This window comes from Carassius gibelio, chromosome A23 (genome assembly GCF_023724105.1).
Source record: "Carassius gibelio isolate Cgi1373 ecotype wild population from Czech Republic chromosome A23, carGib1.2-hapl.c, whole genome shotgun sequence".
NCBI classification, from domain to species: Eukaryota; Metazoa; Chordata; class Actinopteri; order Cypriniformes; family Cyprinidae; genus Carassius; species Carassius gibelio.
Genome location: NC_068393.1, coordinates 918426 through 942775, shown reverse-complemented (window position 1 = coordinate 942775; position 24350 = coordinate 918426). Strand labels below are relative to the sequence as shown.

Here is a 24350-nt window from a genome sequence, read left to right as displayed (position 1 = left end):
TTGCCGGGAGAGCGTGTGAAAGCATCGGCCAAGATGGTTCGGATGAGGAATAGTGTTCGTGTGGAATTGAAGATGGATGCTGAGGACTTTGTGATGCAACGTTTTGGAAGAGAATTTTGTGTTGTGGAAATTCTTCAAGGAGTTTTCAAGATTCAGCTTGGTGATATTTTCTGCCTACAAGATTTTGCGGTATCTGGTTTTTTGGATTTAACTTTTACTACCCTGAAAGATTGTGTGGATTTCTTTGAAGCCTGGAAGAAGAAAGAGGGTCATAAGCTGCTTGAAGGACTGCAGCTCCAGCCATTGTTTGTCCAGGACTTCATCCCTCTTATAATTCATGTATACAACCCCTTTGTAGAGGATTCGGACGTCCTGGCGTTAGTTAAGCGATATTGTGAAGCTGTGAGAGGAGGAGAACATTTAAAAGACCGTTTTGGGATTTGGAATGGGAAGAGGAGGTACATGGTGAAGCTGAAAATTGACCCCTCTGTACAAGGTAGTGTGTTACATCCTCTAGGCAGTTTTTCAATTGGACCAAACAAAGGTTACTTGTACTATCCTGGACAACCTCTATATTGTCGACGGTGTGGAGGACAGGGTCACGTGAAGGTTGATTGCAAAGGAGAGAGATGCAGATTTTGTGGTGAGTCCAACCATTTGGCAGGTATATGCACGGCTCCAAAGCGTTGCAGTTTATGTGGAAGTGATGAGCATCTGTATCGGGGCTGTCCAGGCAGGAAGAAAAGTTATGCCAGTTTATTTAAAGAAGGGGAAGACTTGCTGGGTGACTGTAAAGCCCTTGTTGGTGAGTGGTCCAGCTCATCAGCAAGACAGACTGCACATGCTGCTGAAGCCAGTAAGCACAGATGGGAGCGGACAGCTGAAGTGAATGATAAGATACTTTATCGAAGGGAGACATCCCCAGTGGCGGAGGAACGGTTGATTGAAATAATTTCAGGTGATGCAGAGGAGCCAATTAAGGACATGGATCAGAAGGAGGACGGAGATAACAAGATGGAGGTATCAGGAGGAAGAGGGCGTCGGCGTGCAGTTGAAAAGGATGACTGTGAAGAAGAGGAAAGAGAGTGGAAGTGCTCGAAGCTCGAAGCTGCAAGGACTCTTGTTTCTTTAGAGGACTTATTAGATTTGCAAGATCAACAGGTGGACAACTGGGAATGGGGAGAGTGTGAGGCAGATGGAGAAGAAGATTCTCAGGAATGGACTGATGTAGTTGCAAGGAGAGTGAAGGGGAAGGGAGGCGGAAGTAGTGTTGGCAAAAAAGTCCTTTAAGTTTAAACATTTCTAGGGATAGTTGTGATGTGCTGTTCAAAATGTGCTAACTTTAAAATTGGAATGTTGTGATTTTTGAGTTTGAAGTGAATGTTGTATGAGTTTTGGAGTTTAATAAAAAAAAAAAAAAAAAAAATCTGTTCTTATCAGTTTAATATCTGATACGTCCCCCATCCGGGGACTACATATTAAATGGATTTTTAGATCACGGAGCTGGAGCCGGGGCTTGCTCCGTCCACTCCATGCATCGGCCTGGTATTGCAGTGTCTCCAGGAACGGTGTGCTTTCCCTTTTTGGGGATTGCCATTTATTGTGTCGAATAGCAGAACAAGGAATGAGAGCTGCCATTGCAGATGCTGTGGTTTATTGCAAACTTTTTTCCTGATGTGTCCTCCTGGGGTCTTGGACTCTTCCACTAACGATGCACCCACCTGAGGTCTTGAAGTCTTTCACGGACGAGGTGATGCATCGAATCAGGTGTGTTTGTTTAAAGAGAGTCATCTAAAACTGGCTTTGGGAAGCACCGGCCCATGAGCTTGGCAGTTTCCAGGCCAGTAACGGAAGGCACCCGTCCTTCCTTTCCTGGAGGGGGGGCGGAGGGCTAACCGTTGGTGAGGATGGTAGAGATGCAAATCACACCTCTGGCTGACCGCCTGGGCCTTCATACTTACCTGGCAGGGGAGACACCATGATCAAGAAGGCGGTTCAACCAGGGCGAGGCTTGTCCATTGCACTCCGGCCATGCTGACCCCTGCGAACTCCCCAAATGCGGGAATCTCGACTGCATAATTTACGGTAGTGGGGGACTGCGTTCGTGCTCTCCCCTGAAATTGTTGGTGAAACAAAGCAGAAGAGGTTTTTACAGTTTTTTATTTATTTTCGTTTCAGAATGGGGAGTTCTGTCACATGTGAGATATGTGTTGTGCGCCTGTGAAACAAAGTCACTTACGCTCTTGAAAAATCGGACCCTGGTGGGTAGTTTAGTTCGAACATGAGGCAGACCTTACTTTGAAAGTAGATTGGACTGACTGCAGCCTAGCTGTAACTGTCTCCATGTTGTTTGGTTGTCCTTTTTTTCGATTCGTATTAATTTTGTTGTCGCTTACAGCGACACCTAGTGGCCTGTCGCCGCGCCCTTTTTCACCTGGCCTCGGAATGAGCCCCTGCACAGGTGTGCCGATTTGGGTGAAGGGATCTCACTCCTTCCTGGAGTTATAGCCATTCGAGCCACCTCGGACACGCCACCTTAGCACGTTTTGAGGTCCCCTCGCCAAGGTGAATGGAAATGTCCTCTTTTTTTGGATGATTATTGACAGTCAGACTCCAGAGAAGCTTTCTGTGCTGATTTGGGTGGGACTGGGCCAAATACCTGGCGCTAGGTTGCAAAAGAAGGTTTTCGACAAAATCCAAAATACCCGAAAATTTAGTCAGAGCGACGAGCCAATCTGAGACCTGCGTTTCGTTCGGCTCGAGCCAAGGTTTCCGATGACATAAGGCACGTGGCTCTGCGACCAACCGTTTGGGAGTTACGAGCGATGCCGTACTTTCCGTCGCTGCAGTTCCACCGTCAGGCCGATCGGGACAACGCCCGGTGACGTTGCAGACAGGGGATGGTACTTCCATCCCGCAGTGTTGCAGGTGTTTTCATCTTTGTTTGATTGTCCTTTTACATTACTTTTTCCCTATTTTTCAGCTTACGCCGCCACCTAGTGGCCTGTCGCCGCGCCCTTTTTCACCTGGCCTCGGACTGAGCCCCTGCACAGGTGTGCCGATTTGGGTGAAGGGATCTCACTCCTTCCTGGAGTTATAGCCATTCGAGCCACCTCGGACACGCCACCTTAGCACGTTTTGAGGTCCCCTCGCCAAGGTGAATGGAAATGTCCTCTTTTTTTTGGATGATTATTGACAGTCAGACTCCAGAGAAGCTTTCTGTGCTGATTTGGGTGGGACTGGGCCAAATACCTGGCGCCAGGTTGCAAAAGAAGGTTTTCGACAAAATCCAAAATACCCGAAAATTTCATCAGAGCGACGGGCCAATCTGAGACATGCGTCTCATTCGGCTCGAGCCAAGGATTCCTGTGACATAAGGCACGTGGCTCTGCGACCAACCGTTTGGGAGTTACGAGCCATGCCGTACTTTCCGTCAGGCCGATCGGGACGAGGCCCGGTGACGTTGTAGACAGGGGAGGGTACTACCCAGATAGCACACTTACGTCTGCAAGATGTCTGTTAAAGAACTGTTGATCTGGAAAGCATCTGCCATCTACAAACGTCTGACAGACGCCTTTCAGATGTCAGTTTTATATACCTTCTAAATCATAAACATCTAAAAGACATCTAATTGACATCTATCTGACATCTAAAAGGCAGTGTTGGGGAGTAACTAGTTACATGTAACAGCATTACGTAATTTAATTACAAAATGAATGTAACTGTAATTAGTTACAGTTACTAAGAAAAAATTAGTAATTAAATTAAAGTTACTTATGAAATTTTTAACGATTACACAGGCAATTACATTTGAATATTTACACACATCCACATACAGATTTCACTGATTTCTTTCCCAAATTGCACTGACTATTCTGAGACATACGCCCTAATAATTTCCGGGATGCGGAAACACAGTCTGGTTCGTAGAATTCAGTCATAAAAACGGAATGCCTAACACGGACAGAATATGCCACATTTTGGATGACTAAATCAAAAGTAGGTCAGTACACTTGAATCAAAACATGACATGGACTAGTGTCTGTGAATATTAAGCCCCAAGAATGCAATATATGACTTGCACATTCTGCGTGTTGGAAATCAGGCGCAGACTGGACACCGGGACAATTCCCGGTGGCCTGGCAGCCGATTTGGCCCACTATTTTAATATCATTATTGTATAATTGCCTGTCGAATGTACTAAAGCGATCATTTGCGAATCCGCCATTTGATAATTCAATCTCTAATAAATCATGAATTGTTAGTCTTGACTCGCGCGCTCTCTGCGCCTCCGCAAACGGTTTGGATCAGACTCAGAGTAATCAATGCGAGAGAGAGAGAGAATAGAGTGGACTGTGGAAACGCACAGCTGGAGCAGAGAAGCAGAACTACTGTTCAGGGTTTCAGGTCAGTTTCATCTGTAAAAATGCTTTTTTGTCTTTGTTTTTATTTATTTAATCAAGCAGCAGCACGTTCAGTCTGCTGATATTCATCAGTCATCACTCAAAAGACTATATAAAGTATATAAAATACTATATCATTTTTATCTGTTGTAATGTTACAGTAGTAATTTAGCTGAAAAATAATCAGATTTTTTGGGGAAGCTACGACAGACAACAATACAACCCTTACGAAAATTATCGTTATATTATTTTACCTTTAAATACAGAGAAAATGGTTACTATTGTTTAATTGTGGTAACCAAAAATGTAACATTATTTTACAAATTTATTTATTTAAAAATAAATACAAATCCATTTGCAAAACAAAAAACAAAACAAGGTTATTGTACTTTTATACAGGCCAATAAAAAGCATGGTCAATTTTTGTAAGGGAAAAACATGACTAGTGTACAGTATTAGGATTTTTCTATAAAGATATTGTAGTATTGTAGAGTATTGTATTGTAAAGTATAGTTTTGTTCAATCTTGAGTATTAAAGTCATGAGAGAGATAGATAACAGGGCAAAATAAAGAGACTGAAGAGAAAAATGGAAGTGAAGGTGCAGTTCAGGAGAGAACTTTTAATTATTTTGCATGTCCCCAAATTAAAGATTTAAACCTTTTTTTATGTCAGGTCCATACAAAAAATAGTTTTGTCCATGAATGTTTGTATGAGTTTGAATTTTGCAGTCAGAATTTTTTTTTCCCAGTCCGCCCTTCCTGTAAATTAATGGCAAAAACATGCAGTTTCATTTAATACACATAGGCCTACTGAAGCTTGCAGTTTTGTCAGCCTCTGCCGCCTCAATATAGGAGTACATGAGCACATAAACATAATTTCTCGAACTGCTCTGTGTCACGTCATGCATTTTACCTATCATATCATATGCAAAGAGACAGCAGTTTAAAAAAACACCAATGTTTCAGGAGTGTATTATACAGGAATGACACATGCTTATTAGATAACTGTATTTGAGTTGATGTATATGTTTTTATTTATTATTTTTTAATTTTCACAAATTTAGAAACGTAATCTAAAAGTATTCAAAAGTAATTAGTTACATTAATAAAGTAATTGAAAAAGTTATACTACTATAACATTTTAAACAGGGTAACTTGTAATCTGTAACCTATTACATTTCCAAAGTAAGCTTCCAAACACTGCTAAAAGGAGACGTCCAATAGACGTATTGCAGATGAGCAAACAGCCTTAAAACTACATCTTGCAGATGTAAATTCATATGTCAAATAGACGTCTCCTAGATGTATGTGTGCTATCAGGGTACCATCCCCCAGCGTTTTTAGGTCTCCCAAAACTTACCAAAGCCGAGATGGGCATCGCCGTGTCCGGCTTCCTCCCTGCTGCGTCTTAGCAGCATCGCTTCTCGGCCTTTTGGCTAAGATCAAGTGTAGTATCTTTTCCAGGAGCTTTGCCGGGAGAGCGTGTGAAAGCATCGGCCAAGATGGTTCGGATGAGGAATAGTGTTCGTGTGGAATTGAAGATGGATGCTGAGGACTTTGTGAAGCAACATTTTGGAAGAGAATTTTGTGTTGTGGAAATTCTTCAAGGAGTTTTCAAGATTCAGCCTGGTGATATTTTCTGCCTACAAGATTTTGCGGTATCTGGTTTTTTGGATTTAACTTTTACTACCCTGAAAGATTGTGTGGATTTCTTTGAAGCCTGGAAGAAGAAAGAGGGTCATAAGCTGCTTGAAGGACTGCAGCTCCAGCCATTGTTTGTCCAGGACTTCATCCCTCTTATAATTCATGTATACAACCCCTTTGTAGAGGATTCGGACGTCCTGGCGTTAGTTAAGCGATATTGTGAAGCTGTGAGAGGAGGAGAACATTTAAAAGACCGTTTTGGGATTTGGAATGGGAAGAGGAGGTACATGGTGAAGCTGAAAATTGACCCCTCTGTACAAGGTAGTGTGTTACATCCTCCAGGCAGTTTTTCAATTGGACCAAACAAAGGTTACTTGTACTATCCTGGACAACCTCTATATTGTCGACGGTGTGGAGGACAGGGTCACGTGAAGGTTGATTGCAAAGGAGAGAGATGCAGATTTTGTGGTGAGTCCAACCATGTGGCAGGTATATGCACGGCTCCAAAGCGTTGCAGTTTATGTGGAAGTGATGAGCATCTGTATCGGGGCTGTCCAGGCAGGAAGAAAAGTTATGCCAGTTTATTTAAAGAAGGGGAAGACTTGCTGGGTGACTGTAAAGCCCTTGTTGGTGAGTGGTCCAGCTCATCAGCAAGACAGACTGCACATGCTGCTGAAGCCAGTAAGCACAGATGGGAGCGGACAGCTGAAGTGAATGATAAGATACTTTATCGAAGGGAGACATCCCCAGTGGCAGAGGAACGGTTGATTGAAATAATTTCAGGTGATGCAGAGGAGCCAATTAAGGACATGGATCAGAAGGAGGACGGAGATAACAAGATGGAGGTATCAGGAGGAAGAGGGCGTCGGCGTGCAGTTGAAAAGGATGACTGTGAAGAAGAGGAAAGAGAGTGGAAGTGCTCGAAGCTCGAAGCTGCAAGGACTCTTGTTTCTTTAGAGGACTTATTAGATTTGCAAGATCAACAGGTGGACAACTGGGAATGGGGAGAGTGTGAGGCAGATGGAGAAGAAGATTCTCAGGAATGGACTGATGTAGTTGCAAGGAGAGTGAAGGGGAAGGGAGGCGGAAGTAGTGTTGGCAAAAAAGTCCTTTAAGTTTAAACATTTCTAGGGATAGTTGTGATGTGCTGTTCAAAATGTGCTAACTTTAAAATTGGAATGTTGTGATTTTTGAGTTTGAAGTGAATGTTGTATGAGTTTTGGAGTTTAATAAAAAAAAAAAAAAAAAAAAAAAATCTGTTCTTATCAGTTTAATATCTGATACGTCCCCCATCCGGGGACTACATATTAAATGGATTTTTAGATCACGGAGCTGGAGCCGGGGCTTGCTCCGTCCACTCCATGCATCGGCCTGGTATTGCAGTGTCTCCAGGAACGGTGTGCTTTCCCTTTTTGGGGATTGCCATTTATTGTGTCGAATAGCAGAACAAGGAATGAGAGCTGCCATTGCAGATGCTGTGGTTTATTGCAAACTTTTTTCCTGATGTGTCCTCCTGGGGTCTTGGACTCTTCCACTAACGATGCACCCACCTGAGGTCTTGAAGTCTTTCACGGACGAGGTGATGCATCGAATCAGGTGTGTTTGTTTAAAGAGAGTCATCTAAAACTGGCTTTGGGAAGCACCGGCCCATGAGCTTGGCAGTTTCCAGGCCAGTAACGGAAGGCACCCGTCCTTCCTTTCCTGGAGGGGGGGCGGAGGGCTAACCGTTGGTGAGGATGGTAGAGATGCAAATCACACCTCTGGCTGACCACCTGGGCCTTCATACTTACCTGGCAGGGGAGACACCATGATCAAGAAGGCGGTTCAACCAGGGCGAGGCTTGTCCATTGCACTCCGGCCATGCTGACCCCTGCGAACTCCCCAAATGCGGGAATCTCGACTGCATAATTTACGGTAGTGGGGGACTGCGTTCGCGCTCTCCCCTGAAATTGTTGGTGAAACAAAGCAGAAGAGGTTTTTACAGTTTTTTATTTATTTTCGTTTCAGAATGGGGAGTTCTGTCACATGTGAGATATGTGTTGTGCGCCTGTGAAACAAAGTCACTTACGCTCTTGAAAAATCGGACCCTGGTGGGTAGTTTAGTTCGAACATAGCGCAGACCTTACTTTGAAAGTAGATTGGACTGACTGCAGCCTAGCTGTAACTGTCTCCATGTTGTTTGGTTGTCCTTTTTTTCGATTCGTATTAATTTTGTTGTCGCTTACAGCGACACCTAGTGGCCTGTCGCTGCGCCCTTTTTCACCTGGCCTCGGAATGAGCCCCTGCACAGGTGTGCCGATTTGGGTGAAGGGATCTCACTCCTTCCTGGAGTTATAGCCATTCGAGCCACCTCGGACACGCCACCTTAGCACGTTTTGAGGTCCCCTCGCCAAGGTGAATGGAAATGTCCTCTTTTTTTGGATGATTATTGACAGTCAGACTCCAGAGAAGCTTTCTGTGCTGATTTGGGTGGGACTGGGCCAAATACCTGGCGCTAGGTTGCAAAAGAAGGTTTTCGACAAAATCCAAAATACCCGAAAATTTAGTCAGAGCGACGAGCCAATCTGAGACCTGCGTTTCGTTCGGCTCGAGCCAAGGTTTCCGATGACATAAGGCACGTGGCTCTGCGACCAACCGTTTGGGAGTTACGAGCGATGCCGTACTTTCCGTCGCTGCAGTTCCACCGTCAGGCCGATCGGGACAAGGCCCGGTGACGTTGCAGACAGGGGATGGTACTTTCATCCCGCAGTGTTGCAGGTGTTTTCATCTTTGTTTTATTGTCCTTTTACATTACTTTTTCCCTATTTTTCAGCTTACGCCGCCACCTAGTGGCCTGTCGCCGCGCCCTTTTTCACCTGGCCTCGGACTGAGCCCCTGCACAGGTGTGCCGATTTGGGTGAAGGGATCTCACTCCTTCCTGGAGTTATAGCCATTCGAGCCACCTCGGACACGCCACCTTAGCACGTTTTGAGGTCCCCTCGCCAAGGTGAATGGAAATTTCCTCTATTTTTGGATGATTATTGACACTCAGACTCCAGAGAAGCTTTCTGTGCTGATTTGGGTGGGACTGGGCCAAATACCTGGCGCCAGGTTGCAAAAGAAGGTTTTCGACAAAATCCAAAATACCCGAAAATTTCGTCAGAGCGACGGGCCAATCTGAGACCTGCGTCTCGTTCGGCTCGAGCCAAGGATTCCGGTGACATAAGGCACGTGGCTCTGCGACCAACCGTTTGGGAGTTACGAGCCATGCCGTACTTTCCGTCAGGCCGATCGGGACGAGGCCCGGTGACGTTGTAGACAGGGGAGGGTACTACCCAGATAGCACACTTACGTCTGCAAGATGTCTGTTAAAGAACTGTTGATCTGGAAAGCATCTGCCATCTACAAACGTCTGACAGACGCCTTTCAGATGTCAGTTTTATATACCTTCTAAATCATAAACATCTAAAAGACATCTAATTGACATCTATCTGACATCTAAAAGGCAGTGTTGGGGAGTAACTAGTTACATGTAACAGCATTACGTAATTTAATTACAAAATGAATGTAACTGTAATTAGTTACAGTTACTAAGAAAAAAATAGTAATTAAAGTTACTTATGAAATTTTTAACGATTACACAGGCAATTACATTTGAATATTTACACACATCCACATACAGATTTCACTGATTTCTTTCCCAAATTGCACTGACTATTCTGAGACATACGCCCTAATAATTTCCGGGATGCGGAAACACAGTCTGGTTCGTAGAATTCAGTCATAAAAACGGAATGCCTAACACGGACAGAATATGCCACATTTTGGATGACTAAATCAAAAGTAGGTCAGTACACTTGAATCAAAACATGACATGGACTAGTGTCTGTGAATATTAAGCCCCAATAATGCAATATATGACTTGCACATTCTGCGTGTTGGAAATCAGGCGCAGACTGGACACCAGGACAATTCCCGGTGGCCTGGCAGCCGATTTGGCCCACTATTTTAATATCATTATTGTATAATTGCCTGTCGAATGTACTAAAGCGATCATTTGCGAATCCGCCATTTGATAATTCAATCTCTAATAAATCATGAATTGTTAGTCTTGACTCGCGCGCTCTCTGCGCCTCCGCAAACGGTTTGGATCAGACTCAGAGTAATCAATGCGAGAGAGAGAGAGAATAGAGTGGACTGTGGAAACGCACAGCTGGAGCAGAGAAGCAGAACTACTGTTCAGGGTTTCAGGTCAGTTTCATCTGTAAAAATGCTTTTTTGTCTTTGTTTTTTATTTATTTAATCAAGCAGCAGCACGTTCAGTCTGCTGATATTCATCAGTCATCACTCAAAAGACTATATAAAGTATATAAAATACTATATCATTTTTATCTGTTGTAATGTTACAGTAGTAATTTAGCTGAAAAATAATCAGATTTTTTGGGGAAGCTACGACAGACAACAACACAACCCTTACGAAAATTAACGTTATATTATTTTACCTTTAAATACAGAGAAAATGGTTACTATTGTTTAATTGTGGTAACCAAAAATGTAACATTATTTTACAAATTTATTTATTTAAAAATAAATACAAATCCATTTGCAAAACAAAAAACAAAACAAGGTTATTGTACTTTTATACAGGCCAATAAAAAGCATGGTCAATTTTTGTAAGGGAAAAACATGACTAGTGTACAGTATTAGGATTTTTCTATAAAGATATTGTAGTATTGTAGAGTATTGTATTGTAAAGTATAGTTTTGTTCAATCTTGAGTATTAAAGTCATGAGAGAGATAGATAACAGGGCAAAATAAAGAGACTGAAGAGAAAAATGGAAGTGAAGGTGCAGTTCAGGAGAGAACTTTTAATTATTTTGCATGTCCCCAAATTAAAGATTTAAACCTTTTTTTATGTCAGGTCCATACAAAAAATAGTTTTGTCCATGAATGTTTGTATGAGTTTGAATTTTGCAGTCAGAATTTTTTTTTCCCAGTCCGCCCTTCCTGTAAATTAATGGCAAAAACATGCAGTTTCATTTAATACACATAGGCCTACTGAAGCTTGCAGTGTTGTCAGCCTCTGCCGCCTCAATATAGGAGTACATGAGCACATAAACATAATTTCTAGAACTGCTCTGTGTCACGTCATGAATTTTACCTATCATATCATATGCAAAGAGACAGCAGTTTTAAAAAACACCAATGTTTCAGGAGTTTATTATACAGGAATGACACATGCTTATTAGATAACTGTATTTGAGTTGATGTATATGTTTTTATTTATTATTATTTAATTTTCACAAATTTAGAAACGTAATCTAAAAGTATTCAAAAGTAATTAGTTACATTAATAAAGTAATTGAAAAAGTTATACTACTATAACATTTTAAACAGGGTAACTTGTAATCTGTAACCTATTACATTTCCAAAGTAAGCTTCCAAACACTGCTAAAAGGAGACGTCCAATAGACGTATTGCAGATGAGCAAACAGCCTTAAAACTACATCTTGCAGATGTAAATTCATATGTCAAATAGACGTCTCCTAGATGTATGTGTGCTATCAGGGTACCATCCCCCAGCGTTTTTAGGTCTCCCAAAACTTACCAAAGCCGAGATGGGCATCGCCGTGTCCGGCTTCCTCCCTGCTGCGTCTTAGCAGCATCGCTTCTCGGCCTTTTGGCTAAGATCAAGTGTGATCGACCCAGATGGATCCAACGAGAGAGGATGCACCTTTGCCGACCATGGTGGTGCGGCTGAAGAATACTGTTCGTTTACAAGTCAAGGTGGATGCAGCTGTGGACGTTAAAAGAAGATTTGGAAGAGAGTTTGTGGTTACTGAGCTGTTGAGAGATATTTTTGGTGTTTCGGCATGTTTAATTTTTTGTCTGCAAGATTTTTCGAGCTCTGGCTTTATGGATTTGACTTTTTTCCAACTGAAAGACTGCATGGCATTTTATGAAGCATGGGAGAAGAAAAAGGATCACCAGCGCTTAACCGGCCTGCACCTCTTACCTGCCTTTGCTCAGGATTTTCTGCCACTAACGATCCACCTGTACAATCCTTTTGTGGAAGATGGTGATGTGTTAACATTCTTAGCCAGGTACTGTGATACGGTGAAAGGAGGTGAACGTTTGAAGGACCAGTTTGGTATATGGAATGGAAAGAGAAGATACCTCGTTAAGCTGCGTACAGACACAGCGTCGCCAGGTGGTTTAGTTCATCCACCTGGGTCTTTCTTCATTGGATCAAACAGGGGCTTTTTGCACTATCCAGGTCAACCAGTGTATTGCAGGAGGTGTGGTGCGCAGGGCCATGTGAAAGCAGACTGCACAGGAAAGAGATGTCGTTTTTGTGGATCTGCAGAGCACGTGGCAGCAGCTTGTCCAGAACCAAAAACATGCAGTTTATGTGGAGGAGGAGATCATCTGTTCCGAGTTTGCCCCAGCAGACAGAAAACATATGCCAGCTTATTCAAAGAGGGACAAGGTCTGCAGGCTGATTTTGAAGGTCTACTAACGAGTGTTCCAGGTGGAGCGGAAAGTCAAGAGGCGGGCCCTTCAGGAGTGGGTGCAGGTGGTGAAATGGTGAAAGGTCAGGTGATGGAAACAAGGAATGAAGAGGGAGGAGGAGGTCCTTCGCAGCAATGGTCAGAGTTTGATGTGGCAGAGGTACTGTGTGGCATTTATGAGGAGACTGAGCTGGGGACGGCGGAGTCTGCAGGTGGTGAAGTGGAGCTTCCCTCAGCAATGGAAATGGAACTGAACATGATTGGGCCTGACGCAAGCCAAGGCCTAAGGAGAAGGAAGTTTTGTGAAGATGTGACTGGAGATCCAGAAAAGAAGTGCTTCAAAGTCCAGGAACCTGTATCCAGACGTGTCCAAAACAAGGTGGTGGGGGGTGAGATGAGCACTGGGGAGAGGGTTGTTGGGGAGAGTGGGGTAGAAGGAGGAGGGGGTGGGGGTGGTGGAGGAGTTTTGGAAAGGGTCAAGTCAATTTTGCGGGAGGATAAGAGGGGAGAGGGACAGAGGAGTGAGGGAGGAGAAGGAGGAGATTGGACAGAGGTAACGGGGAAGGGGAAGGGGAAGGGGAAAAATGTTTAGAGTGAAAATCGAGCATGTGATGGTTTTGTGAGCCTCTACTTGGGTTTTTCCTTTTTCTTTTAAGCTTATTTCTGTCTAAATGGCATGTTTAAAAGTGGCAACTTTGAATGTAAGAGGACTAAAAATGATACAAAGAAGGACTGCAATATTTCTTTCTTTAAAAATGTCACCTTTGGACGTTTGTTTTTTGCAAGAATGCCACTTGAAGGATAAAAATGATGTTTCAATTTTTTCTGCTGGGTGGGAAATGGGGCCTTCCTTTTGGGGTGTAGGGAATGTCAATGCAGATGGGGTGGGGATCTTATTTTATTCATGGGACTTTGTTATTGAGTCTGCCATTGTCATTATCCCAGGTAGAGTAGTGGTTGTAGATGTGAGGTGGAGGGGGATGGGTTTTCGCTTTGTAAATGTCTACGCCCCAAGTAAATTGGGTGATAGAGAGGGGTTTTTGGAAAGTTTGAATGCAATTTTATATACAAATAGATTGCTAGTGCTGTGAGGGGATTTTAATGTGTCTTTGGACAATGCTTCTGGTAGTGCATTAGCTCAACTAGTGGCAAAGTTCTCTCTCTGTGATTCTTTTCGGGGGGCAGGAGGGAAGGTGCCAACTTTTACCTGGCAAAACAGTAGAAATGAGGCGGCACGTTTGGACTATCTTTTTCTGCCTACATATGTGAAGGTGGCTAACTATACTCAGGTTCCTATGTGGTGTTCAGACCACTGTCTAGTGGGAGTATGGGTGGAAGTGGGAGGTGAGAGACGGGGTAGAGGGGTGTGGAGGTTCAATACTTCCTTTCTGAAGGACAAGGTTTTTTGTATAGCGCTCTTTAATTTGGTAGCCGGTTGGAAAAATCTGAGAGGGTTGTTTCAGTCACAAGGGGAATGGTGGGAGGGATTCAAGGAGAGGGTTGCAGTTTTCTGCCATAATTGGGGCAGGGAGAAGGCAAGAAGTAAGAGGGAAAAAGTTTGTAAGTGGTCAGAGGAGCTGCAGGCTCTATGGGCGGGTGGTGCCTTGGGGACTGCTGATGGGTGGTCTAGGGCTCGGTATTTGCAGGAAGCAATGAAGAATTATTATTGGGAGGAAGCTAAGTCCTTTTTGCAAGGTTCAAGTGTCCGGAAGCAGCTCTATGATGAAAAGCCAACCAGCTATTTCTTTGCAACAGTGCGGGGTAGGCAAAGGAAAAGCTATATAGAGGGTTTGAGGGGAGAAGGGGGGGTGCAGACATCGGGGAGGGGGATGCTGAAGGTGGCTGAGGGGTTTTATAGAGAGTTATTTAGGGAAAGAACTCCTTCAGTCACAGCATATGGGAAGTTTTTAGACAATCTGATTGGGGGTTTAGATGAGGAGGAAAGGAGAGCACTCGAAGGGCCCTTGACCTTGCAAGAGGTTGGTTTCGCAGTTGCTTCCCTGAAAAAAGGCACGGCTCCAGGTTGTGATGGTCTTCCAGCTGCCTTCTATGAGATGATTTTGCCGTGGGTAGGAAGTGAGCTGGTGGGAGTATACCAAGAGTGCTTTAGAAGGGGGAAGTTGGTAGAGACGATGAGAACGGGGTTGGTAACATTGCTGCATAAGAAAGGGGCGAAGGAAGAGTTAGGGAATTGGAGGCCAGTTACTTTGCTGACCACAGATTATAAGGTGTTGGCAAAAGTCTTGACAGAGAGACTTAAGAAGGTCATTGGAGCAGTTGTCCAGCCAGACCAGACATGTGGCGTGCCGGGGAGGTCAGTGTCTATGAACTTGGCCCTAGTTAGGGACATAATTAGCTGGACAGAGCAAAGGCAGCTTCCTTTAGCCATCTTGAGCTTAGATCAGGAGAAGGCCTTTGACAGGGTCGGCCATTCTTATCTGGAGGCAACCTTGAGGCGCATGGGGTTTGGTCCAGTGTTCAGGGCGTGGGTTAGATTGCTGTACAGAGAGGTATTCAGTAGGATAGCTATAAATGGGCATTTTACAGAAAAGGTTGAACAGTTAGGGGGAGTAAGGCAGGGGTGTCCTTTGTCTCCCCTTCTCTATGTTTTATCTTTAGAACCTCTGTTGGGGGCTTTGAGGGCAGCACCTTCTCTTAGAGGAGTCCATTTGCCTGGAGGTGGTGGAATATGTGCCAAAGTGGCTGCTTATGCAGATGACACAACTGTGTTTTTGACTACAGAGCGGGACTTTGAGGTGGTTGGTAAAATCCTGGAGGAGTTTTGCCAGGTGTCTGGGGCACAAGTGAACGTGGGCAAGTCATCAGTCATGTTCTTTGGTCAGTGGGCTGAAAGAGCGGAAGTAAGAGGAGGGTATGGTATTTGTGCAGATGGTTTGAAGATTCTGGGAGTCCGATTTTACAGAGGAGACAGCGCTAAAGAAAACTGGGAGGCAAGATTGAAGGTAGTGCGGAGAAAGATAGGAAGGTGGAGTTCTAGGGGGCTGTCCTTGTGGGGAAGGTTAGAAGTGGTAAAGGCTGATCTTCTCCCAAGCCTTAATTATTTAGCTTTTGTTTTTCCAGTTCCCTTTTGGTCTGGGAGAAGGTTAGAAAAGCTAGTTTTCTCTTTTTTGTGGAAGAATAGCCCAGAAATGGTTGCTAGGGGGCAGGTGTATAGGCCAATGAAGGATGGTGGAAGGGGAGTCCCTTGCATCCCATTGAAGATGGAGGCTATTTTCTGTTCTTGTACAGCTCGCTTAGCATCCCAGGAGAGGGAGCACAAGGCCAGGTTTTTAGCCCAATTTTGGCTGGCTTTTCCTTTGAGGTCCTTGGGCAATTGGAAAGGAACGAATCCCTGGTCGACAAATAGGCCAGAGCACTATGGCAGGGCGGCAGACTTTATTGCTCGGAAGCCTTGGTGTCTGGAGCAGTCCCTGATACTAGACCAAAGGAAACTACATCTCAGGCTAAGTAAGGAGTTAGTGGAAGGGGTAGGACAACCGGATTTACCATATGAAGTTAATTGGATAATGATACAGCCATCATATTTAACAGGCTTTTGCAGAGACCTCAACTGGTTAGCTGCCCTGGGTCGGTTACCAGTGAGAGAGAGGTTGTATAGACATGGCTCTGGTAGGTCTCCAAGGTGCCCGACAGGTTGCGGCCAAAAGGAGTCAATAGAGCATGCCTTGTGGTCATGTCCAGGAGCTGCAGAGCTCTGGAGGTCAGTCATGTTGTGGTGGGAGAGATGGAGGGGGCCAATTATTACAAGGGACTTAGTGTTGTATGGGCTGGGTCTAGATGCTTTTGATGCACAACGAAGGAGAGTCATATGGGGTACGATCTCAGAGGGGAAGCATGTTCTATGGGAATGGAGAACAATGTGTTTGAGGAAAAAGATTCCTCGTTTGGAACCTGAAAGATTATTTTTACAACTGCTGGGGAAAATGTCAGCAGAGGTTAAAGTTTTCAGAACATGTTTTGGGGACGAGGTGACCAGAAGGGTATGGAGAGGGCTACAGAAGGTTGGGGTGGGGTAGAAAAAATGACTGTTATTTTTTTTGACCCTTGATTGTTGACTTTGGTGTGTTTTTTAAACTTGATGTACTTTTGACCTTTGTTTTTGAATAGTATTATGCAATGCTGAAAGATGACTTATGTTGTAAATTTATGTTGTAATTTTGTACAGTGAATTAGTTGGAAAAAAATGGTGTTAGTGTTAATAAAAAAAAAAAAAAAAAAAAAAAAAAATCTTTTCCAGGAGCTTTGCCGGGAGAGCGTGTGAAAGCATCGGCCAAGATGGTTCGGATGAGGAATAGTATTCGTGTGGAATTGAAGATGGATGCTGAGGACTTTGTGATGCAACGTTTTGGAAGAGAATTTTGTGTTGTGGAAATTCTTCAAGGAGTTTTCAAGATTCAGCTTGGTGATATTTTCTGCCTACAAGATTTTGCGGTATCTGGTTTTTTGGATTTAACTTTTACTACCCTGAAAGATTGTGTGGATTTCTTTGAAGCCTGGAAGAAGAAAGAGGGTCATAAGCTGCTTGAAGGACTGCAGCTCCAGCCATTGTTTGTCCAGGACTTCATCCCTCTTATAATTCATGTATACAACCCCTTTGTAGAGGATTCGGACGTCCTGGCGTTAGTTAAGCGATATTGTGAAGCTGTGAGAGGAGGAGAACATTTAAAAGACCGTTTTGGGATTTGGAATGGGAAGAGGAGGTACATGGTGAAGCTGAAAATTGACCCCTCTGTACAAGGTAGTGTGTTACATCCTCTAGGCAGTTTTTCAATTGGACCAAACAAAGGTTACTTGTACTATCCTGGACAACCTCTATATTGTCGACGGTGTGGAGGACAGGGTCACGTGAAGGTTGATTGCAAAGGAGAGAGATGCAGATTTTGTGGTGAGTCCAACCATGTGGCAGGTATATGCACGGCTCCAAAGCGTTGCAGTTTATGTGGAAGTGATGAGCATCTGTATCGGGGCTGTCCAGGCAGGAAGAAAAGTTATGCCAGTTTATTTAAAGAAGGGGAAGACTTGCTGGGTGACTGTAAAGCCCTTGTTGGTGAGTGGTCCAGCTCATCAGCAAGACAGACTGCACATGCTGCTGAAGCCAGTAAGCACAGATGGGAGCGGACAGCTGAAGTGAATGATAAGATACTTTATCGAAGGGAGACATCCCCAGTGGCGGAGGAACGGTTGATTGAAATAATTTCAGGTGATGCAGAGGAGCCAATTAAGGACATGGATCAGAAGGAGGACGGAGATAACAAGATGGAGGTATCAGGAGGAAGAGGGCGTCGGCGTGCAGTTGAAAAGGATGACTGTGAAGAAGAGGAAAGAGAGTGGAAGTGCTCGAAGCTCGAAGCTGCAAGGACTCTTGTTTCTTTAGAGGACTTATTAGATTTGCAAGATCAACAGGTGGACAACTGGGAATGGGGAGAGTGTGAGGCAGATGGAGAAGAAGATTCTCAGGAATGGACTGATGTAGTTGCAAGGAGAGTGAAGGGGAAGGGAGGCGGAAGTAGTGTTGGCAAAAAAGTCCTTTAAGTTTAAACATTTCTAGGGATAGTTGTGATGTGCTGTTCAAAATGTGCTAACTTTAAAATTGGAATGTTGTGATTTTTGAGTTTGAAGTGAATGTTGTATGAGTTTTGGAGTTTAATAAAAAAAAAAAAAAAAAAAAAAAATCTGTTCTTATCAGTTTAATATCTGATACGTCCCCCATCCGGGGACTACATATTAAATGGATTTTTAGATCACGGAGCTGGAGCCGGGGCTTGCTCCGTCCACTCCATGCATCGGCCTGGTATTGCAGTGTCTCCAGGAACGGTGTGCTTTCCCTTTTTGGGGATTGCCATTTATTGTGTCGAATAGCAGAACAAGGAATGAGAGCTGCCATTGCAGATGCTGTGGTTTATTGCAAACTTTTTTCCTGATGTGTCCTCCTGGGGTCTTGGACTCTTCCACTAACGATGCACCCACCTGAGGTCTTGAAGTCTTTCACGGACGAGGTGATGCATCGAATCAGGTGTGTTTGTTTAAAGAGAGTCATCTAAAACTGGCTTTGGGAAGCACCGGCCCATGAGCTTGGCAGTTTCCAGGCCAGTAACGGAAGGCACCCGTCCTTCCTTTCCTGGAGGGGGGGCGGAGGGCTAACCGTTGGTGAGGATGGTAGAGATGCAAATCACACCTCTGGCTGACCGCCTGGGCCTTCATACTTACCTGGCAGGGGAGACACCATGATCAAGAAGGCGGTTCAACCAGGGCGAGGCTTGTCCATTGCACTCCGGCCATGCTGACCCCTGCGAACTCCCCAAATGCGGGAATCTCGACTGCATAATTTACGGTAGTGGGGGACTGCGTTCGTGCTCTCCCCTGAAATTGTTGGTGAAACAAAGCAGAAGAGGTTTTTACAGTTTTTTATTTATTTTCCTTTCAGAATGGGGAGTTCTGTCACATGTGAGATATGTGTTGTGCGCCTGTGAAACAAAGTCACTTACGCTCTTGAAAAATCGGACCCTGGTGGGTAGTTTAGTTCGAACATGAGGCAGACCTTACTTTGAAAGTAGATTGGACTGACTGCAGCCTAGCTGTAACTGTCTCCATGTTGTTTGGTTGTCCTTTTTTTCGATTCGTATTAATTTTGTTGTCGCTTACAGCGACACCTAGTGGCCTGTCGCCGCGCCCTTTTTCACCTGGCCTCGGAATGAGCCCCTGCACAGGTGTGCCGATTTGGGTGAAGGGATCTCACTCCTTCCTGGAGTTATAGCCATTCGAGCCACCTCGGACACGCCACCTTAGCACGTTTTGAGGTCCCCTCGCCAAGGTGAATGGAAATGTCCTCTTTTTTTGGATGATTATTGACAGTCAGACTCCAGAGAAGCTTTCTGTGCTGATTTGGGTGGGACTGGGCCAAATACCTGGCGCTAGGTTGCAAAAGAAGGTTTTCGACAAAATCCAAAATACCCGAAAATTTAGTCAGAGCGACGAGCCAATCTGAGACCTGCGTTTCGTTCGGCTCGAGCCAAGGTTTCCGATGACATAAGGCACGTGGCTCTGCGACCAACCGTTTGGGAGTTACGAGCGATGCCGTACTTTCCGTCGCTGCAGTTCCACCGTCAGGCCGATCGGGACAACGCCCGGTGACGTTGCAGACAGGGGATGGTACTTCCATCCCGCAGTGTTGCAGGTGTTTTCATCTTTGTTTGATTGTCCTTTTACATTACTTTTTCCCTATTTTTCAGCTTACGCCGCCACCTAGTGGCCTGTCGCCGCGCCCTTTTTCACCTGGCCTCGGACTGAGCCCCTGCACAGGTGTGCCGATTTGGGTGAAGGGATCTCACTCCTTCCTGGAGTTATAGCCATTCGAGCCACCTCGGACACGCCACCTTAGCACGTTTTGAGGTCCCCTCGCCAAGGTGAATGGAAATGTCCTCTTTTTTTTGGATGATTATTGACAGTCAGACTCCAGAGAAGCTTTCTGTGCTGATTTGGGTGGGACTGGGCCAAATACCTGGCGCCAGGTTGCAAAAGAAGGTTTTCGACAAAATCCAAAATACCCGAAAATTTCATCAGAGCGACGGGCCAATCTGAGACATGCGTCTCATTCGGCTCGAGCCAAGGATTCCGGTGACATAAGGCACGTGGCTCTGCGACCAACCGTTTGGGAGTTACGAGCCATGCCGTACTTTCCGTCAGGCCGATCGGGACGAGGCCCGGTGACGTTGTAGACAGGGGAGGGTACTACCCAGATAGCACACTTACGTCTGCAAGATGTCTGTTAAAGAACTGTTGATCTGGAAAGCATCTGCCATCTACAAACGTCTGACAGACGCCTTTCAGATGTCAGTTTTATATACCTTCTAAATCATAAACATCTAAAAGACATCTAATTGACATCTATCTGACATCTAAAAGGCAGTGTTGGGGAGTAACTAGTTACATGTAACAGCATTACGTAATTTAATTACAAAATGAATGTAACTGTAATTAGTTACAGTTACTAAGAAAAAATTAGTAATTAAATTAAAGTTACTTATGAAATTTTTAACGATTACACAGGCAATTACATTTGAATATTTACACACATCCACATACAGATTTCACTGATTTCTTTCCCAAATTGCACTGACTATTCTGAGACATACGCCCTAATAATTTCCGGGATGCGGAAACACAGTCTGGTTCGTAGAATTCAGTCATAAAAACGGAATGCCTAACACGGACAGAATATGCCACATTTTGGATGACTAAATCAAAAGTAGGTCAGTACACTTGAATCAAAACATGACATGGACTAGTGTCTGTGAATATTAAGCCCCAAGAATGCAATATATGACTTGCACATTCTGCGTGTTGGAAATCAGGCGCAGACTGGACACCGGGACAATTCCCGGTGGCCTGGCAGCCGATTTGGCCCACTATTTTAATATCATTATTGTATAATTGCCTGTCGAATGTACTAAAGCGATCATTTGCGAATCCGCCATTTGATAATTCAATCTCTAATAAATCATGAATTGTTAGTCTTGACTCGCGCGCTCTCTGCGCCTCCGCAAACGGTTTGGATCAGACTCAGAGTAATCAATGCGAGAGAGAGAGAGAATAGAGTGGACTGTGGAAACGCACAGCTGGAGCAGAGAAGCAGAACTACTGTTCAGGGTTTCAGGTCAGTTTCATCTGTAAAAATGCTTTTTTGTCTTTGTTTTTATTTATTTAATCAAGCAGCAGCACGTTCAGTCTGCTGATATTCATCAGTCATCACTCAAAAGACTATATAAAGTATATAAAATACTATATCATTTTTATCTGTTGTAATGTTACAGTAGTAATTTAGCTGAAAAATAATCAGATTTTTTGGGGAAGCTACGACAGACAACAATACAACCCTTACGAAAATTATCGTTATATTATTTTACCTTTAAATACAGAGAAAATGGTTACTATTGTTTAATTGTGGTAACCAAAAATGTAACATTATTTTACAAATTTATTTATTTAAAAATAAATACAAATCCATTTGCAAAACAAAAAACAAAACAAGGTTATTGTACTTTTATACAGGCCAATAAAAAGCATGGTCAATTTTTGTAAGGGAAAAACATGACTAGTGTACAGTATTAGGATTTTTCTATAAAGATATTGTAGTATTGTAGAGTATTGTATTGTAAAGTATAGTTTTGTTCAATCTTGAGTATTAAAGTCATGAGAGAGATAGATAACAGGGCAAAATAAAGAGACTGAAGAGAAAAATGGAAGTGAAGGTGCAGTTCAGGAGAGAACTTTTAATTATTTTGCATGTCCCCAAATTAAAGATTTAAACCTTTTTTTATGTCAGGTCCATACAAAAAATAGTTTTGTCCATGAATGTTTGTATGAGTTTGAATTTTGCAGTCAGAATTTTTTTTTCCCAGTCCGCCCTTCCTGTAAATTAATGGCAAAAACATGCAGTTTCATTTAATACACATAGGCCTACTGAAGCTTGCAGTTTTGTCAGCCTCTGCCGCCTCAATATAGGAGTACATGAGCACATAAACATAATTTCTCGAACTGCTCTGTGTCACGTCATGCATTTTACCTATCATATCATATGCAAAGAGACAGCAGTTTAAAAAAACACCAATGTTTCAGGAGTGTATTATACAGGAATGACACATGCTTATTAGATAACTGTATTTGAGTTGATGTATGTTTTTATTTATTATTTTTTAATTTTCACAAATTTAGAAACGTAATCTAAAAGTATTCAAAAGTAATTAGTTACATTAATAAAGTAATTGAAAAAGTTATACTACTATAACATTTTAAACAGGGTAACTTGTAATCTGTAACCTATTACATTTCCAAAGTAAGCTTCCAAACACTGCTAAAAGGAGACGTCCAATAGACGTATTGCAGATGAGCAAACAGCCTTAAAACTACATCTTGCAGATGTAAATTCATATGTCAAATAGACGTCTCCTAGATGTATGTGTGCTATCAGGGTACCATCCCCCAGCGTTTTTAGGTCTCCCAAAACTTACCAAAGCCGAGATGGGCATCGCCGTGTCCGGCTTCCTCCCTGCTGCGTCTTAGCAGCATCGCTTCTCGGCCTTTTGGCTAAGATCAAGTGTAGTATCTTTTCCAGGAGCTTTGCCGGGAGAGCGTGTGAAAGCATCGGCCAAGATGGTTCGGATGAGGAATAGTGTTCGTGTGGAATTGAAGATGGATGCTGAGGACTTTGTGAAGCAACGTTTTGGAAGAGAATTTTGTGTTGTGGAAATTCTTCAAGGAGTTTTCAAGATTCAGCCTGGTGATATTTTCTGCCTACAAGATTTTGCGGTATCTGGTTTTTTGGATTTAACTTTTACTACCCTGAAAGATTGTGTGGATTTCTTTGAAGCCTGGAAGAAGAAAGAGGGTCATAAGCTGCTTGAAGGACTGCAGCTCCAGCCATTGTTTGTCCAGGACTTCATCCCTCTTATAATTCATGTATACAACCCCTTTGTAGAGGATTCGGACGTCCTGGCGTTAGTTAAGCGATATTGTGAAGCTGTGAGAGGAGGAGAACATTTAAAAGACCGTTTTGGGATTTGGAATGGGTAGAGGAGGTACATGGTGAAGCTGAAAATTGACCCCTCTGTACAAGGTAGTGTGTTACATCCTCCAGGCAGTTTTTCAATTGGACCAAACAAAGGTTACTTGTACTATCCTGGACAACCTCTATATTGTCGACGGTGTGGAGGACAGGGTCACGTGAAGGTTGATTGCAAAGGAGAGAGATGCAGATTTTGTGGTGAGTCCAACCATGTGGCAGGTATATGCACGGCTCCAAAGCGTTGCAGTTTATGTGGAAGTGATGAGCATCTGTATCGGGGCTGTCCAGGCAGGAAGAAAAGTTATGCCAGTTTATTTAAAGAAGGGGAAGACTTGCTGGGTGACTGTAAAGCCCTTGTTGGTGAGTGGTCCAGCTCATCAGCAAGACAGACTGCACATGCTGCTGAAGCCAGTAAGCACAGATGGGAGCGGACAGCTGAAGTGAATGATAAGATACTTTATCGAAGGGAGACATCCCCAGTGGCGGAGGAACGGTTGATTGAAATAATTTCAGGTGATGCAGAGGAGCCAATTAAGGACATGGATCAGAAGGAGGACGGAGATAACAAGATGGAGGTATCAGGAGGAAGAGGGCGTCGGCGTGCAGTTGAAAAGGATGACTGTGAAGAAGAGGAAAGAGAGTGGAAGTGCTCGAAGCTCGAAGCTGCAAGGACTCTTGTTTCTTTAGAGGACTTATTAGATTTGCAAGATCAACAGGTGGACAACTGGGAATGGGGAGAGTGTGAGGCAGATGGAGAAGAAGATTCTCAGGAATGGACTGATGTAGTTGCAAGGAGAGTGAAGGGGAAGGGAGGCGGAAGTAGTGTTGGCAAAAAAGTCCTTTAAGTTTAAACATTTCTAGGGATAGTTGTGATGTGCTGTTCAAAATGTGCTAACTTTAAAATTGGAATGTTGTGATTTTTGAGTTTGAAGTGAATGTTGTATGAGTTTTGGAGTTTAATAAAAAAAAAAAAAAAAAAAATCTGTTCTTATCAGTTTAATATCTGATACGTCCCCCATCCGGGGACTACATATTAAATGGATTTTTAGATCACGGAGCTGGAGCCGGGGCTTGCTCCGTCCGTTCCATGCATCGGCCTGGTATTGCAGTGTCTCCAGGAACGGTGTGCTTTCCCTTTTTGGGGATTGCCATTTATTGTGTCGAATAGCAGAACAAGGAATGAGAGCTGCCATTGCAGATGCTGTGGTTTATTGCAAACTTTTTTCCTGA

At 43.7% G+C, this 24350-nt stretch overlaps 1 protein-coding gene, 7 non-coding genes and 2 pseudogenes across 9 annotated transcripts; all 10 read left to right on the top strand.

Moving 5' to 3' along the window:
* The first annotated feature begins 171 nt into the window (after positions 1-171).
* Positions 172-24093, top strand: LOC127944876 (uncharacterized). Of its 2 annotated transcripts, none has more exons than XM_052541265.1 (2): positions 172-496; positions 23172-24093. In XM_052541265.1, exons 1-2 carry the CDS (start codon positions 463-465, stop codon positions 23963-23965), a joined length of 828 nt encoding a protein of 275 aa, XP_052397225.1. In that variant the 5' UTR covers positions 172-462; the 3' UTR covers positions 23966-24093. The 2 variants fall into 2 exon arrangements, with proteins under 2 accessions (XP_052397225.1, XP_052397224.1); XM_052541264.1 differs by lacking the exon at positions 172-496 and adding an exon at positions 16973-17297.
* LOC127945627 (U2 spliceosomal RNA) lies at positions 1388-1579 on the top strand. Its single transcript, XR_008150911.1, has one exon. It is a non-coding gene; the product is annotated as a U2 spliceosomal RNA (small nuclear RNA).
* LOC127945409 (U1 spliceosomal RNA) lies at positions 1954-2117 on the top strand. The gene has a single exon (XR_008150743.1). It is a non-coding gene; the product is annotated as a U1 spliceosomal RNA (small nuclear RNA).
* LOC127945686 (uncharacterized) lies at positions 5820-5898 on the top strand (annotated as a pseudogene).
* LOC127945632 (U2 spliceosomal RNA) lies at positions 7260-7455 on the top strand. The gene has a single exon (XR_008150916.1). It is a non-coding gene; the product is annotated as a U2 spliceosomal RNA (small nuclear RNA).
* Positions 7830-7993, top strand: LOC127945404 (U1 spliceosomal RNA). The gene has a single exon (XR_008150738.1). It is a non-coding gene; the product is annotated as a U1 spliceosomal RNA (small nuclear RNA).
* Positions 18189-18384, top strand: LOC127945631 (U2 spliceosomal RNA). Its single transcript, XR_008150915.1, has one exon. It is a non-coding gene; the product is annotated as a U2 spliceosomal RNA (small nuclear RNA).
* Positions 18759-18922, top strand: LOC127945408 (U1 spliceosomal RNA). Its single transcript, XR_008150742.1, has one exon. It is a non-coding gene; the product is annotated as a U1 spliceosomal RNA (small nuclear RNA).
* On the top strand, positions 22623-22701 carry LOC127945685 (uncharacterized; annotated as a pseudogene).
* LOC127945621 (U2 spliceosomal RNA) lies at positions 24063-24254 on the top strand. Its single transcript, XR_008150907.1, has one exon. It is a non-coding gene; the product is annotated as a U2 spliceosomal RNA (small nuclear RNA).
* The last annotated feature ends 96 nt before the right edge of the window (positions 24255-24350 follow it).

What these genes read in the sequence shown, in the direction of transcription:
- LOC127944876 (XM_052541265.1), top strand. Translation starts at nt 463, where the DNA reads ATGGTGAAGCTGAAAATTGACCCCTCTGTACAAG. An exon ending in AATTGACCCCTCTGTACAAG is followed by an intron (nt 497 to 23,171) that starts GTAGTGTGTTAC and finishes CCTCTGTACAAG; the next exon opens with GTAGTGTGTTACATCCTCCA.